The sequence below is a fragment of the Rosa rugosa genome, chromosome 7 (genome assembly GCF_958449725.1).
Source record: "Rosa rugosa chromosome 7, drRosRugo1.1, whole genome shotgun sequence".
NCBI lineage: Eukaryota > Viridiplantae > Streptophyta > Magnoliopsida > Rosales > Rosaceae > Rosa > Rosa rugosa.
In genome coordinates this window covers 19,014,936-19,032,852 of record NC_084826.1, presented here as the reverse complement: position 1 = coordinate 19,032,852, position 17,917 = coordinate 19,014,936, and the positions used below count along the sequence as shown (strand labels likewise).

Sequence of the window (17,917 nt, the reverse complement as noted above, 5' to 3'; positions counted from 1 at the left end):
TAAGGATGATCATATAAGTTATAACCCAAAAGACACGGTACGTTTGATTGATTATTAGCTCAACTCGATTGTTTTCCTATAATCGAATATTCATTCTTCACTTGAAGGTCGAATACTCGGATGTAACATCCAAGTCTGCAAGTCAATAATGGTCTGCCCACTTGACCCCTATTGCTGCTTAGTCAATACAAATCAATGCAAAGTTCTTTCACCCACCCCATCTCCCTTAGACATCTCTATTCAATTTGCAACAACCCGTCGCTACCCACATCGAGTAACACCAATGACCATGACCTCCGGCAATGCGGTTAATTGGTAACAATTACCATCTTTTGTGCACAGTATCATCGTACAAAAAGTCGATTGTTAAAATTTAAATTTCTTTTTTGTGACTGTCTTTTGATATATTACATGATTTCGGTTGCGTCTCGTCGAATTACATTATTCTATAGTGTCGATTCAATGTACGTATAACAAATAGTCATTTTTTTCCAAAGCATTCTAAAGGAAACACGTGAAAAACTAAAAGCATTAGGCTCTAAATTAAACACATGTTTTGAGTGTATGTTCAATTCTGAAGAATGACGCATGACTTGACCAGATAATCAGCTACTTTTGAAAAGATACATGATCCAAGAAGATCTCCTAAACGCTATGGGAGAGCCTCGTCAGTGATCTTTTCAGTAGCCCACATAGTCGAACACCATCGACACTCTTAATAAGAACCTCCCAGTTTTGCTACAACTTGGCTTCAAAATGTGGTAAAAAGTAGCTCTATTGTTACTCAAACGGTGAAAAAGAAGGTGCATAGTGAAAGATTGCAAAAAAAGCAAAGCAACCCGAACAGAGTTGCAATCTAATTACATACAAAATTCAAGAATCCCAGTTCAAAAAATATAGAACAAAATAACTCACATTACTACTATGTATGTAACCCAGAATCAATAATAGTATGAACAACACTCTCCTCTATGCCGGCGGTGGCGGTGCTGGCGTGGAGTTATTACCTCCTCCTCCTCCTCCGCCCCAATTCCACGGCTTCAAACTCAAAATGATAATCAAAGCAATGACCAGCAAGAGTATGATTAGAAAGCAAGTCCACTTTCGGGTGTTCTTCTGGGACGCCCTGGCCTTCCCCAGCTGCTGCGTCCCACCCCTGACGAAGGAGCTGGCTCGCTGCACGTGGCTCTCGATGTCGTCGAGCTGCTCCCCCTGGGCTTGGACCAGCACCGCCATGTCCAGGAACACCTGGTGCAGCTCATGCAGATTCTTCTCCATGTCCTTCACGGCGTCGTGCCGCTCCTGGATCTCGTTGATCGTGTCCAGCACCTGCCCCCGCCCTTGCTCCTGGATCGCCTTCTGCAGAAACGTTTCGCTCTGCCCTGCAATCATCACCGAAATCACAATCTCAGTCAGTCAGCCAAATTGAAATTGAAATGACGAATTTGACATTGCCGGAAGAAATTAAATTGAAGGTTTTTACCTGTGGAGATGAGGAGGTCGAGCGTCTTATCGTCGGGATTCTCGCCGGAGACGGTGTAGTAGCGGCGCTGGACGGTCTCTCTGTACTCGAGGGAGATCTTCTGGCGGAGGGAGTTGAAGCTGTCCATGGAGTCCTTGAGCTTCTTCCTCAGCCCGTTGACGACGGAGATCCTGGTCCGGTCCGACGAAGACCCCGGCCCGCAGCCCGGCAGGCTCCGGTTCGCGGCGTTGGACCGGTCCAGCGCCTCGAGGCGGACCTTGATCACCTTCGCCTTCTTGAGAGCGAGAGTGACGTCAGCGTCCATGCGAGATCGGAGGTCCTTGACGGTGTTGGCGTTGTGGAGAGTCTTGCTCTGCTCGTGAGCGGACTGGAGGTTCTGGTGGATGCGCTCCAGCTCCTTGAGCTCGTCCTTGACGGACTCGACGTCGCCGAAGAACTTGTCGAGGTTGACTCCGGTGCCGGTGCCGGACTCCGTCGCCGACGACATCTCGATGACGTGCTCGTCGTTGTTGTCGGGTTCGCTGCGGAACCTGGAGAAGGAGCCGGAAAACAGGTCGTTCATCGTTTCCTATGCACCGGAGTTTCGATCGGATTGATGAGAAGAAATGGAGAGAGAGTGAATGCGGAAACGAAGATTTGGAGATGAGAAGAAGAAGAGGGTGGTGGCCTTCTTCTTCTGGTGGCTTGAGAGGGAGATTAGTCAACGACGTAGTTGATGATGGACGCGGTCTTTTGTATGAGAAAGAAAAGAAAGAGGGAGGAAGTGACTGGGCCGTACCAGCTGGGCTTCCGTAAACGCGTGACGGAAAGAGAAAAAATTGGCTTCTTCTTTTTGCACTAGGGAAGTTGGGATAACTGCTACTTATATATATTATCGGGAAACGTGTGTTTTTAAATTGGACTCGGTCGCTTCTTATTCGGGTATTGTCTTCTGCTCTGCACTTTCGCTATTGGTTTCTGCTCTGGTTTTGCAGGTGACATATGGAACGTAATTACGCACTATCTAGGTGTGTTGTGTTCTTAATCTTAGTCGCGAAGATAGAATCGTCTTAATCAGGGGGGAGATTTTGTAATCTTGTATTTAGTTTTTCATTTTTTTCTCTGTCTTCATACCAGTTGGCCATTTAATACTGGCTGTGAAAAATTACATAACATTTATTTTCAAATTACAATTTAGAGACATTTCCCTTAATTGCTAGTTCTTTTCAATTTTCATGTCGGTCATTAATTATTTAAACTTTTATTTAGGTTAATTCCGATAACTCTAATAAACTTGGGGCCTGTTCGGATTGCGTTTAAAAAGTGTTTCTCAAATTTAGTAAAAACACTTTTAGATGAAAATTCACTTAGACCAGTGCTTTTCAAACTCACCCGAGCATTATCGCGCCTCTGGGTCTCTTAAAAGCAATCTCAATTCCTAAACATAGTTTAATACCGTTCCAAACAAAAATAAAATCAAAAAAGAAAAGAATATATTATTGGTGGCAATCCCTCTAGTAATACTGTAATCGTAAACTGTAACAAAAGCAAATTGCATAACTGAAAACATCGATGTATATTTACGCCAAAGTATGTATATCTATTCAAAATGTAACATTCGTGTATCCAATTGGCGGAGAACGATTAGCATTCATTTCTATTATTATAATGAACAAAAACAATATCATTTACTATTCTAACCACTACTCTAACTACACTAAGCCTTACATTGCAAATATAATGATTTACAGGCCAAAAATACAAAGCCGTGATACATCAACAGTACCTTTAATTTGAGAGGGGAGAATGAAGAGCAAATGAAAGAAAACTCTAGGCAGACTGGAGCACGGTAAGATAATAGGGATATCCCTGGCATGCCCCAGAAGACTGTAGACCATCACCATTAGAAAGCAAAAGTTTCCAATGCAAAACATAATTTGACAAATCAAATGTACCGGGAGAGAATACACAAACTTGAAGGGGAATCTCAGTTCTTGACTTAGGCTCCAGTTCGACTTTAGTAGAGCTTGACCCAGACCAAATAAATGGGGTAACACTTTCCACTGACAATGACTTCCCAGTCCGAGCTCCAACGACATCAGAAGTCACTCTAATTTCATTAACTAGTGGGAGATCATGCCATCCATCTTGGTTGCTAGAAGACGTGGCAGGTTGAACTGGAATTGCATCACTCAAATTATCACTGTTGGAGTCGTAGGTTTTAATGCATACAGATGCAATGACATCTGATGAGTTGTATATAGTCATGTGAAAATTTATTTCACAAAAAGAAGCTGAGAAGTTATGATACAAGGTTCGAGGTCCATCCACCAGCCAAGATATGGGACTTCTGCTCTCGATACTGTAAATTTAACCACCATGAAGATGTTAGTGTAACCAAACACATTAAAGCAAAATCAGAAAATTGGGAAATAAAAACAGGAAAAGACAAGAGAAAACAAACAAGATAAATTTCAGATTCTTAATCAAACTGTTGCTATTGAAGCAAGTCTTGCCTGCAGTGACATGCATGATGAGAAAAAAGATGTGGTGGATCAGAAACCACAGGGTGAGTATCATTCTTCAGAGGCCGAGAGATCAATATGAAGTCAACTGTATTCACGTCTCCCTGACAAATAGAATTCTCAATATCATTAAATGCTGAGAAACAACAACACTAGCTGATTCATCAAAGAAGTTCTTTATCAATGATTGAGAAGACCAATTATTATCTGGCCCCTTAATTGCCTTTTTTACAACCTTCTAACAAATACAAAATAATGCACATAGAATATTGGGTCCATACATTAACATAAATAATCAAACCCGACTACCATTCAAGACATGGAGATTCAGAAGTCAACAACCAAATACAATGAGGAATAATGAACAAAACAAATAACAGAAACAATGTAGCAAGAAAAGAACCAACCTTATGTGAAATTTCCTGCTGCAGTCTTTCACAATGGTGGAAATCCGCCAGTGGCGAGCTAGCTATATCGAAGAGTGGTCCACAGCTGCCCTCAGTACCCAATGTCACATCACTTCCCAGAAGCGGGGAACAAGAGGATGTCTCATCTTCAGAAGTTGATGGCTTGCTACGACTCTGAATACAAAAATGTAACACTTTACAACCAAAAAAAAAGGGTGAAGACAAACCAAGTCAAACAAGATGACAAGATAGTAATATACACCAGCAATCCTTTTATCACAGCCCGGCGGACAATGATGCAAAATGTCAAGCAACCAAAGAGATTCTAAGGCTTAAACACTTAACAGAGAGATTTTAAACAATACAACAACAACAACAACAACAAAACTTAAAGCCCTAATCTTATATTATTGTAGAGCAGCTTCCACAATATAATACATAAAGAATATCAGAAAAAGACCTTCAGACCTTAACCAAAATTGCAATACTGAGGTAGTTACGAAAAACCTTAAAACAACAAATGAAGGTTATATAGAAAGAAATTCTATATATCAACATGGACTCTCAGTTTGAGCTGCTGTACCAACCTTAAGCATGAAGAAGCATGATAATGCTTGATGAGCCATTAAAGATTGTGAAGGAAAGATGGCATCGACAGGTTGAAGTAATGAGACCTCCCATTTCTGACCAACAGATGATAACTGATGAACTTGGAAACTCTCTGAGCTGGTCTTGTTGACAACATCCATGCGCACAAGGAACTCACGCAATCTTGATGGACAAGGACTGATTTGGAATGACACATCCAACGATGGCAATACCTATGTCAATGAATTTTAGTAGTGCTCACTGATCAGGTTTTAATTATATGCATAGTTGAAGATTGGCAGTCATTCGAAAAGATGAAATTAATCTAGAAAGGGCACAAGTACTACCATATAAACTCAGACATCAACATTAATAAAAAAAAACTATCAATTTGTTTCTTCAAAAGTCAATCAAGTCAAGAAATTTTCATTGCTGATATCATGTGCACACCTGTAGATTGTAATGCATGCGTAAAGTGCGATATTTAATTCCACTTGACACATCTCCCATCTCATAATATATAGATATGTCCAACGAGATGTTCCCAGGTAGTGCTGCCCGAAACCAAAGAGGCCACAGCAATGGTTTTTCCCCTTGAATTGTAGTATCCTGAAGGAAAGAGACGGATAAAATAAAACGTCAGAAAAACACCAGTTACAATTTTCAAAATAATACCTCAAAACACCAGGGGAGAAATTGGATACTGACCTCTGGAAATAGAAACACAGAATGAGACGCGTCAGAGTCGGAACGTATATCAGAATGCTGAGATGTTTTCTTTTCTAAGCAAGCAGGAAACTCTGAGTTCAAACTTTCTCGTTGCCCAACATTTAGGAATCTAGGATGACTAATCTTCATTTTCAGATTCTGTAAGAAAATAAACTTCATCAGTTCATAACGTTATATAATCACACTAATACACAGAGATGCATCCAGACACAAAGCTAGCCCCTGACATGACATATAGCCAAGCTTGGCTATAAACTGCATCAGTTCATATATTAACACTAATACACAGAGATGCATCCAGACACAGCCCCTGACATATAGGCAAGCTTGGCTATATCTGCTGCCCAAGAGCATGGATAGAATAATGTTTACATCATTAGCTCATGCAATGACATCACTACACCAATAATGACATTGAGAATCCCAGATCAGAAAGAGTTCAAGCTGACTCAACCTCCAAAATTCAAGAAGTAAACTAACAAATCCATAGAAGTCCCCACAATGGCAACATCCTCTTCATTGACAAAACTACCATAAGATGATTGAATACAAAAGTTCATACCTTAACAGCAAATTCGGATTGGTTCTTCAACTCCAACACAAGGTGCCGTACATCCCCTGCATACGCCCTTTCAGGTAGTGAATGAATGACACCTTCAAGCTTGGGTACACTCTGACATTGGAGAGAACACAGTTAAAAGAAAAAAGAAAATGCCCAACTCGGTCTACGCGGTAAAATCTGAAGGTGGAAAGAGAGAGAGGGGGGGCAGTCACCTTAACCACTGCAAACTTTAAATTAATAATTTGAGGATGATTGGCCTTCTGTCTCCGCTTTCCGATTATCTTCACAGGACTAGTGTCAAAGTTATGGAAACCAACAACAAAACCTGATAATTTCCACTTTACGCCAACAATTTGTAAAACACCTTCTACTCTGGGAGTAACTGTTAGTTGCACCTGGCAGTAGCAAAAATTGACAATGAGAAATCCAGAAGCTATAAGGTGTGAGCATTATGTATTAAAAAATTATGAGAATCTGAAAACTAAGTTGAACTGTCTTTGAAGCTGCTAGGGTATAGACATAAAAATGTAACTTTTTAAGAGATGGGTAGTTCTTTCCATATGTAAAACAGAGTGGAAACCCATACACACAGGAAATATACATAGAATTAACACTGCAAAATTTCTTAATACCCGAAAAGGAAAGAAATATCATTATATAAGTCATGCATACGATTAGCTAATTACTCTAACCTGCAGTCTCTATCTGGTTAAGAGATATACGAGGCGAAGCATGTATTAAATTCCAGTACCAACCTAACCAATGATTGCCATTAGGTTTACAGAAGCCACTATTTTGAATCACACTGCCTTAACGAAAAGAGATATACCAACAACTTATTTTAAATTGGAGAATGAAATTCACACTCCTAATTTTGCAATTCACATTCCTTTCCTCTTTTAGAATGAAATTCACACATTTTTTTCTTTACAAAAAGATAAAATTTAAGATACTAAAAAAGGAAACATGGAGTGTGGATTGTAATATAGGGAGTGTGAATTTCACTCCCCTTTAAATTTTGCAACAAATTCCTTTAAATTATTCAATATTTACCCCCAAAGGAAATTTCTAATAGACACCTCTTTTCTAATAAGTCATTATAATCTCTGGTTGACCCCTGAAGTAGCTGTTATCATAATTTGTTCACTATCTTTCATGTCATTTAGGGTTTCCAAGTTCAAATATCTTTTGATAGAGATGTTGCGTAAAGTCCAGATATAAATTTTGTCAATTTTGTTAACCGGATAACTAAGGGTATCTTCATATATATTTCAATTGCAGTTACCATCAGGCATCAGCAGTAGTGACATCTTTTTGATATAGACGAAAGAGATCTATTCAGAAAGATATAGATGGCAAGGACGGAGTTAGGGTTATAATCAGCAGAAAACATCCTAGCTGCAGAAGGAAAAGGCATGTCAATCCTAGGTTCTATATCTTTTAGAATTGACGATAGTCTCGATAAGGAAAATATGTACACATTATAGACAAGAAGTCTATTATGTCTTAAAATAGAAAAACAAAGTAGTCTGTTTCGATTACTTCATTTTGCATTTACTTCCACAAATCAAACGAAATGCTCACCAGAGTTGTTTCACCTCCTCCCATTGAAACGTCCACATCAGACAAAGAAAACAATGTCTCAGAGTCCACATCCCTGCAAAACTCAAAGTAAATATTAACTTTAGCTACTGCAAACATGGCCACATATTTTCTTATTGGAGAAAGAAACTGAATTTACTGCAAGAATGCTATCATGTTTTACAGCAAACAGACAACATAGTCATGATCACTGTTTCCAAAGACAAAAGTGTGACATGAGACGTTTTCTTACCCACAAGGCAAAGCATAACCATCAATAGAAAACAAAATTCGTTAGGAAGCAAAATTCGAGGCATATAACTCTATAAGCCATTGACACTAAAACTTTTTACACTAAAATCATATGTAATTGTCTATGGCTCAATCAAAAATGCAACAACTTCATGCCACAACTTTAGATGTGGTGGAGGCCAAAATCAATGAAATTATGCTTCAGAAGGAGCCATTTGGTTTTGTGCCTTTAGTCTATGGCTTGAATAATAAATAAGTGGAGGTATTCCTTTCATTTTGATTATTTTTTTTTTTCTTAAAAATAAACAAATCCATACCAAAATTATCATTTGGGATATGCCCTAGCAGAAAGGCTCAAGGAATGCCTACGGTTTATTAAATTGCCTGACAGATACCTCACTAATGCCTTCAAAAAAGAAATCAATTGCTTAAAATAATGTACACACCTGTGGTTTAATTTGGTAGATTCATCATTATTTTGGACCCCCACCAATGAATTATTTTCATCTGCATCATCACAGAATGATTAGCCATATTGTAAATGCAATACTTATGTTACTTACAGATAATTAATTGAAAAGAGAAGCAAGGTGAGTAATTACCAGATTTCATTTCATCAGAGTTGGCAAAAAGCTCACATATTAAGAAAACACTGGATAGGAGGAGAGGAATTTGCAGAGGGTTCTTAAACTCAATATCAATCTTGACTGCTTCTGCAATTGGGTGATGAACCAGATATTAAGCCAACTACATCTTTACTTCTTTTTTTATTTTTTTTTGGTCGAAATAAAGCCCAACTATATCTTCTTCCATAGTAGACAAGCATATAACAAGTACAGGTTGCAGTATCTATTACTGCCCTACTTCTGTTTTGGAATTTCGGACTAGCAAAAGATATCCTGAGAAAAATCTCATGCTCTTTTGATATACAATCCTAGAAGGTTTGTCATGGAAATTTTGATATATATGTCGACGACGCAACTTAATGTAATACTCAAACATCTTCATACCTCCTGCAACACAGACATTTGATTCTTTAAACTTCTTTGGGATAAGCTTTGATTGTAACTCCAGCCAATTAGTTCTGCCAGTTGACGTAGATGGAACCATTTCCTCCTCTAAAGAACGCCATAATCTTTCTTTAACAGAAGCCTGGAATGTTTTAAATAAAAGATAACATCAACTACAAGGACCCCATGAAAAGTATCTACTAAGCAGGACCATCAACTGAGAGTAATAAAACTGACAAGAAAGAAACCAAAAAAAAAAAAAAAAGGAAAGGTGGAGAGAGAGAGAGAGAGCATTAAATAAAACATTTCTAGAAAAAGTAATACAACTTACAGCTGCAGATGATGCATAGGTTCGATGATCTTCAAAGAAGACCCGAAGAGATGGAATATTGATCTCAGGCAACTGAAGCCTTGAAACCTCAAATGTTTTTCCTGTTTTCTGTGGGATCCAAGAGAGAGCTCAGTTAAGTTCCAGTAACAGCTAGACTGGGGATACACTTTTGTTATCAGTTACATTGCTTGAATTAGAAAGAATGAAAGTAGAAAGTGACAACCTATAAGAGTGATAATTAGTTTTGACAGTATTAGTTAAAGAAATTATCCACCAGTTATGTCTAGCCCAGAGTTTTTTTTGTTTGTTTCTAGCAAGATCATATTTAACTTTTCAGACTCTTGGGTTGTTTTGAGCCTTCAAAAGGACACCGGGTTGGGATAACAAAGGACGCCATATATCTATGTGTGTGTGTATTAAAAAATTATATATACTAAAAGATACAGGACATCAAACTCATTATGAGTGCAAAACGGGTCTAAAATCTCATGCCAAACCAGACAAATTCTGGAAAGGTAGAAAATACAAGCCCACTTTTTATACCAAAAAAATATAAATAAATAACAAAAGCATGCAATTTGCCCTCCTCTCAAGCACAGAATGAGAATAGTGCTAACCTGAACAATTTCAAGGAAGTCCTTCAGGAATAACTCCTGCATTGTCTTGGACTGATGCCTACACGCCAGAACCTCCAACATATGTGAGACAGCCAAATCATATAACCCCAGAAGAGCATACCACCTGAATCACAGAAATTGTATTAAGAAACCCTGTACAATTTATCCAACAAGTCATACAAGCTAGACCTAACTCGAGTTAACTTACTGTCCAAGATGGAAATGGATATGGTCTGTTATATGGCTCCATGTAGTTCCTTTATATACAGACATGGCACTTCTATATGTGCGAATTGCATGTTTGATCTGGAGAGTATAGGGCAGTACAGGAAAAAAAAATCATAAGATGCAGCAATTAACGAGCTAACTTTTTAATTACTCTGAGATATAGCTACCTGATCACATTTTTTGTAACGATCACCAGAAAGAACAAGATGAAACCCATATTTGTGTAACATAGGTGGTTTGGACAATAAGTAGCAATAGGATGCTTGCTCAAGCATTACAGCAGAATGTAGAGGCTCCTGAGAAAGAATTAGTCAGGAGCAAGAAAGAGAATTTTCATTATGTATTATATTGAAAGAATGGCCATTACCTCAGCACCAACACGAAAGTAAACAGTTGCAGCCTCTCTATACTGATATCTTGCCTTCAACATCTCTACCCACCAAAGACCACATCGTGTTGCATTCTGCTGACTAGATAATGCATATTTCTGCAAGAATACAAACATGTTTTAAACATATATAAAGCAACATAGAGATTGGGGAAGAAGCTGCAAGTATGAAATTACTTTAAGATTTAATTGTACTTCAAAACTTCCCAACTAAAGCCGCTCAATTCTAAGAATATAGTATCATAACTAGGAAACTTGTTGACAGCAAAGATGGAATTGATAACAAGGTATGCAGCTGTTTTAAATAGGTTATATACTACATATTAGAGAGATGAACTTTAGGTAGATGGGTTCATTGGTGTCCAATTTATGAAGGCACTACTTCACTATGGACGGGACAAGCCCCTTGGGTTGGTTGGTTATCTACAACAGTTTCCCAAGGTTCTTGGGTTGTTACAGGTAAGATGATCCAACCTTTCCAATTTGAATGCCAATTTATTTAATGCCACTTCAAATGTTTCATTCTCAAGACAATTTATTAAATAGATATTTGGATGACATGTAGTTCTGCAAATTATTATAGTTTCTGAAGACTGTTTTTTTTTTTTTTCTACCAACAATAGCAAGGAGTTAAAAGACAAATGTATTGTGTAAATTAAGAGTAGACGTAATTGTGCAATAGATGTTTTTCTTCGCAAAATTATTACTTCTTTTGAAAAAGAATAAAAAATAAAAAATAAAAAACATGGAAAATGAATATATAATACGTACTAGATAGTAAGTAAATGCAGTATCCATGCAACTCTCTGCCTCCTTTCTTGAGTGGTCCAACATGAAATATGCAAGCCCCATCATTTCCTGCAAGGGCAAATACAAAAGTTAGCTCGGCTACAGAGATCAAAACAGGAATTAAAAGCAGATCTATAAAAACAAACTTCAAAAAGACAATATAAAATTTGGAAAGGATAATCTAAAAGAGGCCACATTGTTTTCTACATTATTTAAACCATGCGATGAGCAGTAAATGTGACATTTTAACGCTAGAGACCAAATAAAATTTGAAATCGATAAGCAAATGGTCCCACAGAATATTAGACAAAGTTTGGATGCCACATGAAACTTCCCCCATCATGTCACTTAAATATGTACATGATCTGTTTAGCATTTTGTATTATATATTGGAAACAATCCGGAAGACATTAAACCCACCTGTGCACCAGCAAAGCGTTTCCAGGCTTTATCAAGCTTATAATCTGTTGATATTAGGCGATAGTTCGATAATGCAAGTTCATAATCACGTAGCATGAAGGCGTAATCACCCAGAACTCTAATCTGAGATTCAATGGAGCTAAAGGTATACCTTGAATAGGGAATTAAAAAGCCATATTAGAAGAACAGATAAGGAACACACAGTAACAATGAAATAAAATCTTTTGTATAACATACGTAGGGCCACTGGGTGAATCCACCACCTCGTCTTTCCCTTTTCTCCACCACAAATTTTTTATTTGGTTCCGGAAACCCTTTCTTGTTGCAGACACCTGCAGAAGGAAAGAATATGACATTAGAATCAAATATATCTGTACAAGAAAGGTTGAAACCAATTGCAGACTGAGAAGTAAAAAGGTTCCCTAACTATATAATACAATATGGAGATGAATACCTGCTGATTCAGCACACGTATTTTTTGCTCCATGTAAGGGATGATGTGCTTAGATGAAAAATCTTGCATGAGATCTTTTATCTGTTCCCAGTTTGTACAAATTGGAGATCATGGTCAAAATTCTGACGTAAGCAAAAAATTTGAATCATCAACCCTACATAGGATTATAAGAACAGTAGCTAATGACTGAGAAAAGCAGTTTACCTCATTAAAATCATCAACGTTAAGGAAGCAACGAAGAGGTTGACTAGGTAAGTCTTCAGAACTCTGTCATTTAAACACACAAGGATACAACCTTAGTGTAACTTTATCTAATAATTTCAGATAGCATTGCTGCCAAATGATATTGATCTGAAAACCAGTAGAAGTAACAACATGAGTCCTAAAGACTAACTTACATAAAGCACCCAAGGATTATCTTGATGTTCAACTGCACCATCTTGAGAAGAATTGATGCATAGTAATTGACAATCAGAGCCAAAGGTGCTCCTCATTTCAGTTAATAGTTTAGTTGCCCTGCAAAAGTAAATAAGAAAAAACACTCAATTTTCCATGATGTCTGTTTTTCTAGAACTCCTATTCCCTTATATGTATATAGAAAACATGTGTACCAAAAAAAAAAAACGAAGAATAAAAGATCTAGACTACTACTCAAGATAGCATCATGCAAACCTACAGCAAAAAGCAACATAACTAGACCATGGCAGCATTGCAATAATGAAGAACAGCATGTTATGAACTATGTCTGAATTCTGAGGAAACCAATGCCCATACAGATGCCCATAAGCAAACCGTTTCCCACAAAAACTCCAGCTTCTCCCACTTCTAAATTCTCAAAAATACTCTTTATTTCCAACTATCCAAATGACCCAAAATACAGCCATTACACCACATCAGACCAGCACCGATCCCTTTTTTTCCTCCGATAAAAGAACTTGTAATTTTCACTCAATAAGGCCACAAAGTCTACCAGATTGTCCCAACTCAAACTAGACTCTGTAAAATACCCTTTTTCATGAATTAAAGTAACTGGACATTGTAAAATCTAATGGCTCACATATTCAGAATCAGCTTAACATATTGCAACCAATTAGGGGAAAAAGAAACATCATGTCTTCTCCTCTGAACCATGAAAAATAAACCATGGCAAATGCATTTACCTTTCCCATGGACTCCAAACTAACACCCTTTCCATATTACAGAAGTACGAATGAATTGAAAAAAGGAGGGATTGACCATTAAATGCCATGAGAATAATTTACAAGAGAATGCGCGTGATGACTCCAGCATCCACTTTCTTTTGTCTGTTCTAGATGAAACGCCCCTACTTCCGAATCATGTGAGAAACTCACATGAAGAATAGAGGAATTAGTGCACACCCTAGCTAATACTTATATATTTCCCCAACCCATCTCTCTTCTCAAAACCTCACCCTTTCCCCATTACCCACTATCAATTTGCATCAAGCAAAAAATGAGATGATGCATTGCCACTTAGATCTTTCGATTTTCATGGGCTTCAACTCGAGCCTCAGATCACAATATTGGAATCCCAGCAGTTTATTTGCAACCCCTGTTTATATCTAATGACAACATATCATACAGAACTTGTTTACAGCATCCTTTTCTGGACATCCACATCCCCTTCCAAAGTAATGCGCGCAAACTTCCTCTTTCTTTCAATTGTATTTCCCAGTTGAATAAGTGAGCCTTCTTTCCTCCTCATACCCCTTCCCAAAGAGACTCTCTAATCAGCTTCTCAATCCTTCAGCCAGACGGAAGACCATTTGAAACAAAGAGACTAACAGATTGGCAGATTACTCATACCGAAATATGTAAAGTTACTCTGCCTCCATGCTATAAGAAAGGTTTGTTCCAACCTTCTAGTCCTCTCCACCTTCTCCACCACTGGATCCCAAAAAAACTTAACGGCCTTGGGCTACCATTACCACCAAGTGGCAAACCTAAAATACTTAATGGCCACCTCCCCTCTCCATCCCAAAACAGGTGCCAACTCCTCCAAACTTCTTTCTTGGGTATGAATCCCAGCAATTGAACGCTTTATCCTGCTACTAGTTATCCAAAGTCTGACCAGCCCTCAAAAGAACGATTTATCACCCCGCAAATTGTAATTATAACATTTCTACTCCTTCCCTTCCTGGCGCTTCAAGCAGCCTGCACCTCTTTGCTCTCTCCACCGTCAATACATCAGCAATAATAGTGAATCCAAATGGTCACAAGTTCTCTCTCCACTACCCATTCAAATGCTTGATGACTTTTAGGGACCCAGACAGTGCAAATTTCCCCTCAAAGGACAATAAGTCAGAGGCTATTCGTTGACTATGGAACTAACTCCAAGACAGGTACTTCAAGACAAAACTGATACTGACCATAACACTGAACATGTTTGTTCTGAGATCTTCAACAACCCTATTGTTGTAACTAATTTTCCAAGTATTAAAAATGGTTATCTAGATTATCAAGTTTATTTCGTCTCAACAACAGGTACCTCAGTGATCCAAACATATGCCTAGTTTCTTGCCTCCTCCATGTATTTACTACATTTCTTTATAATATGTAGACAACAGCTAATGCATGCTAGGTTCTGACCAGCAAATATAGCATTTTAAAACCATGCAGCTTATTTAGTAATTCTAATATGATTAAGAAACCAAGGAAAGTTATATACTTCTCTGAAGAACCATCTTGATTATCATGCACCAGTAAATAATGCTTCAAAATATTTGGGTCCATTGCCCCACTGTTAAGCAGGGACGGCAACTTGTTCGAGTTAAAGAGGTTGAGAAATCTGTTGATGGGCTGATCATCTTTTGAAGAAACCACAATAAGACCTAACAAGCAAAAAAGAAACAAACTCACAACAGAATCCAATCAATAAATCAAATAAAATCATTTTATGAACCATGACTAATAGCATGGACCAGAGTTGATAAGCCTTGAGAGCATGTTGTAATTAATCGCAAAAGAATCGGTACTTCACAAGTTTCAACACCTTACATGCCAAAGGATGATCAAAAGCTTCATGGTCAGAAAAAGAGACTGTATGTACAAGCTCTTTGTTGAAAAACTGAAACCATGATGGTAGAGCTTCAGATTCTGGTCCTGCAAAGAAACCATGTAGCACTCTTAAAACTGCCTATCTGACAAAATGCAAGAAATATCGCAATTCCAAGTATACAATAAATTACAGATGGAAAGGATAGTTATAAATATAAAATCATGCAGTACATTTCTAAAAACAAGAATAATACATTAGGTGCAATATGACTCCCTTGAGAGCAGAATGTCAATACTATCTGGACTGACATAGAGAATCTCAAAATTGATATCTTCATTCATACAAAATTTCAAGTCAGAAACTGTTTGCATGAATCAACATGAGGAATGTACTTACTGGACAGTGCATTATTAATTTGAGGCAGTTCCGAGCACAACTCCGAAAGATCTTTCTCCCCAGCCTGGGTTATGACTTGTTTCAGCCGTTCTTTTGATACCTATTTTAAGTTTAAAACAATATATCTCATGCTCCAACATATGCACAATGCAGACTGAATTAATCTGAGCCATAAAACAACATATACACAATGCAGCTTATGTTCAAATACCGAAACCCTCCTAAACCTAAACAAGATACTTCCTTCCCATTTGTTTCACAGCAACACGGTGCACTGATAGATTAAACCAACCACCGAGGGACATATAACATCTTACAAGTTGAATTTGTGATGGTTTCGAGGAGAGCTTAAATCTCTAACCACTCGAGCTCTCTGCACCAAATATCTAACAACTATGACGTCTTTGATTGTTTTTCCCTTTTAATATCGTTTATAATTCTTTGTTCTTTCAAATTAAAAATGTTAACAAGAGCAACCTACTAATTGACTAATTATCCGCTAGTAAATTAGCAACCTGAAAGACTTCAGTGAAGTTACTAATATTTTGATGCTACTGCACATGCTCTAGGATTCTTAACTAAGCCACACAGCTATAAGCCTATAGTCCTAACTGAAGTGAAGGTTTCAATGAAAATTCTAAACTCCAAGGATCCGATTTCTTTCGCATCAATCATAAAACACAATCAAAAATCTACCTCCAAATTCGGTTGCCGGACGTCAGAGTCATAAAACAAGCGTAATCTGAACTTCTGAAGCCTGTAAGGTTGATCACTCGCCGTCCGCACAGGCACTGCGCCAAAACGACTCAAAATTCACTCTGATTCACCCTCAGAAACCCTAACATACAATTGAATTACAAGAATCAGTGAGAGAAAGAGTGAAGGGCTTTTTGCTCACCGTCGAAGTTGTTGAAGACGCAGAAGGGCCTGAGCATTTGGACGAAGGTGAGGCCGTTCTTCTGGCAAGCTTCTTCGACGAGAGGCGTGCGGAGCACCATGACGACCGGAGTGATCTCCTCCAATAGCATTTTGCCAAGTGGCGTATTCGCCGGATCCACCATGGTCGTCTTCCTCGTTTGAATAATGCCCTAAGTGGCGGCGACGGCGACGGCGACGACGGCCCTCTCAGACTCGGGCTCAATGCCACTCAGTGACTCGGGGTTTGGGTCTCTTAGATCCCAGGCGTCAATGGAAATGAGAGCCAGAAGGAAAGGGATTCTGAAAACAAGGTACGACTTCGTTTTGTTGTATGGACTGTTGTCAATGACCTGCCTGTTTTGGGTCGGTACTCTTGGGCTTATTGGGTTTGTGTTTATCGGTGAAAGCCCATTGTTTGATTTTTTTTTTAACGTTTTCATTATTTATAACCGGAAAAAAAAAAAAAAAAAGGACGGGGCTAGCTATTAGACACACTGCCAATTTCGATTCAAATCTCCCAAGTACTTATTTGGACTTCCTATAATTTCCAAACATTTTAGAATCTTACTGTTTATACACAATTTTTTTTTTTTTCAGAATACTAAAAAACTTTTATTTTATAAAGATATGCATACAATCAGAGTCGTTCCGATGCGTATTTTTCAGAAATACTAAAGAACTTTTATTTTATAAAGATATGAATATAATCGGAGTCGTTCCCGATGCGTAGTGAAAACATGGAATGCATGAACTACTCATGTCTCTTTCACTAACATCAGTTATAGGCTTTAACTACTGATGATGGACATGAGCCAAGATACATCCTCTAATCATAGAACTTGCCCACATTCTCGGGCTACAGGGTGAGCAACTGCATGGCAACTTGATTACAATCCCTTGATGTATGGTAAATAATCGAGATGTTGAGGCTTCCCAACAACCTCATAATTTCATACACAATAACACCCTCTGCCGCAATAATACATTCTTCTTGCACATTGATCATCTAAACTACCCTTAGACAATATGTTTCAACCACAACCCCTACCAGTCTCCTCTCCCACACCATCTTTAGACCAATTTTGATGGCTAAAAGCTCGGACACAAGAGTTGAAACATGTTGCTCAATATAGTCACAGTCATGTTTACCTACTTAATTAATTATTTATTCGTCTCTATTTATTCAGTCGTGCTCATCTGCTGTTGGATTTAAATCTATTAGTGGAGAATGAAAAGACACTT

At 38.1% G+C, this 17,917-nt stretch overlaps 2 protein-coding genes across 3 annotated transcripts; both read right to left on the bottom strand.

The window, feature by feature from the left end:
• Positions 1 to 792: 792 nt before the first annotated feature.
• Positions 793 to 2,317, bottom strand: LOC133721690 (syntaxin-121-like). Its single transcript, XM_062148371.1, has 2 exons — positions 1,484 to 2,317; positions 793 to 1,382 (listed from the first exon to the last, which is right to left on the bottom strand). The coding sequence occupies exons 1-2, from the start codon at positions 2,043 to 2,045 to the stop codon at positions 970 to 972; spliced, it is 975 nt and encodes a 324-aa protein (XP_062004355.1). The 5' UTR covers positions 2,046 to 2,317; the 3' UTR covers positions 793 to 969.
• Positions 2,318 to 3,014: 697 nt separating this feature from the next.
• Positions 3,015 to 16,986, bottom strand: LOC133720670 (uncharacterized). Of its 2 annotated transcripts, XM_062147089.1 has the most exons (28): positions 16,656 to 16,986; positions 16,454 to 16,548; positions 15,758 to 15,857; positions 15,361 to 15,465; positions 15,032 to 15,194; positions 12,742 to 12,859; positions 12,548 to 12,610; positions 12,344 to 12,424; positions 12,127 to 12,221; positions 11,890 to 12,040; positions 11,452 to 11,538; positions 10,660 to 10,779; positions 10,460 to 10,588; positions 10,273 to 10,370; positions 10,065 to 10,188; positions 9,448 to 9,555; positions 9,117 to 9,258; positions 8,709 to 8,819; positions 8,553 to 8,613; positions 7,858 to 7,930; positions 6,486 to 6,668; positions 6,274 to 6,384; positions 5,691 to 5,849; positions 5,433 to 5,591; positions 4,982 to 5,215; positions 4,395 to 4,568; positions 3,979 to 4,091; positions 3,015 to 3,824 (listed from the first exon to the last, which is right to left on the bottom strand). In XM_062147089.1, the coding sequence occupies exons 1-28, from the start codon at positions 16,816 to 16,818 to the stop codon at positions 3,293 to 3,295; spliced, it is 3,852 nt and encodes a 1,283-aa protein (XP_062003073.1). In that variant the 5' UTR covers positions 16,819 to 16,986; the 3' UTR covers positions 3,015 to 3,292. The 2 variants fall into 2 exon arrangements, with proteins under 2 accessions (XP_062003073.1, XP_062003074.1); XM_062147090.1 differs by lacking the exons at positions 15,758 to 15,857; positions 16,454 to 16,548; positions 16,656 to 16,986 and having other exon boundaries at positions 15,356 to 15,464.
• Positions 16,987 to 17,917: the final 931 nt, after the last annotated feature.

What these genes read in the sequence shown, in the direction of transcription:
- LOC133721690 (XM_062148371.1), bottom strand. Translation starts at nt 2,045, where the DNA reads ATGAACGACCTGTTTTCCGGCTCCTTCTCCAGGTTCCGCAGCGAACCC. An exon ending in CGACCTCCTCATCTCCACAG is followed by an intron (nt 1,383 to 1,483) that starts GTAAAAACCTTC and finishes TGATGATTGCAG; the next exon opens with GGCAGAGCGAAACGTTTCTG.
- LOC133720670 (XM_062147089.1), bottom strand. Translation starts at nt 16,818, where the DNA reads ATGGTGGATCCGGCGAATACGCCACTTGGCAAAATGCTATTGGAGGAG. An exon ending in GAGGAGGTGAAACAACTCTG is followed by an intron (nt 6,669 to 7,857) that starts GTGAGCATTTCG and finishes TGCTACTGCCAG; the next exon opens with GTGCAACTAACAGTTACTCC. An exon ending in CATCATGCATGTCACTGCAG is followed by an intron (nt 3,825 to 3,978) that starts GCAAGACTTGCT and finishes TTAAATTTACAG; the next exon opens with TATCGAGAGCAGAAGTCCCA.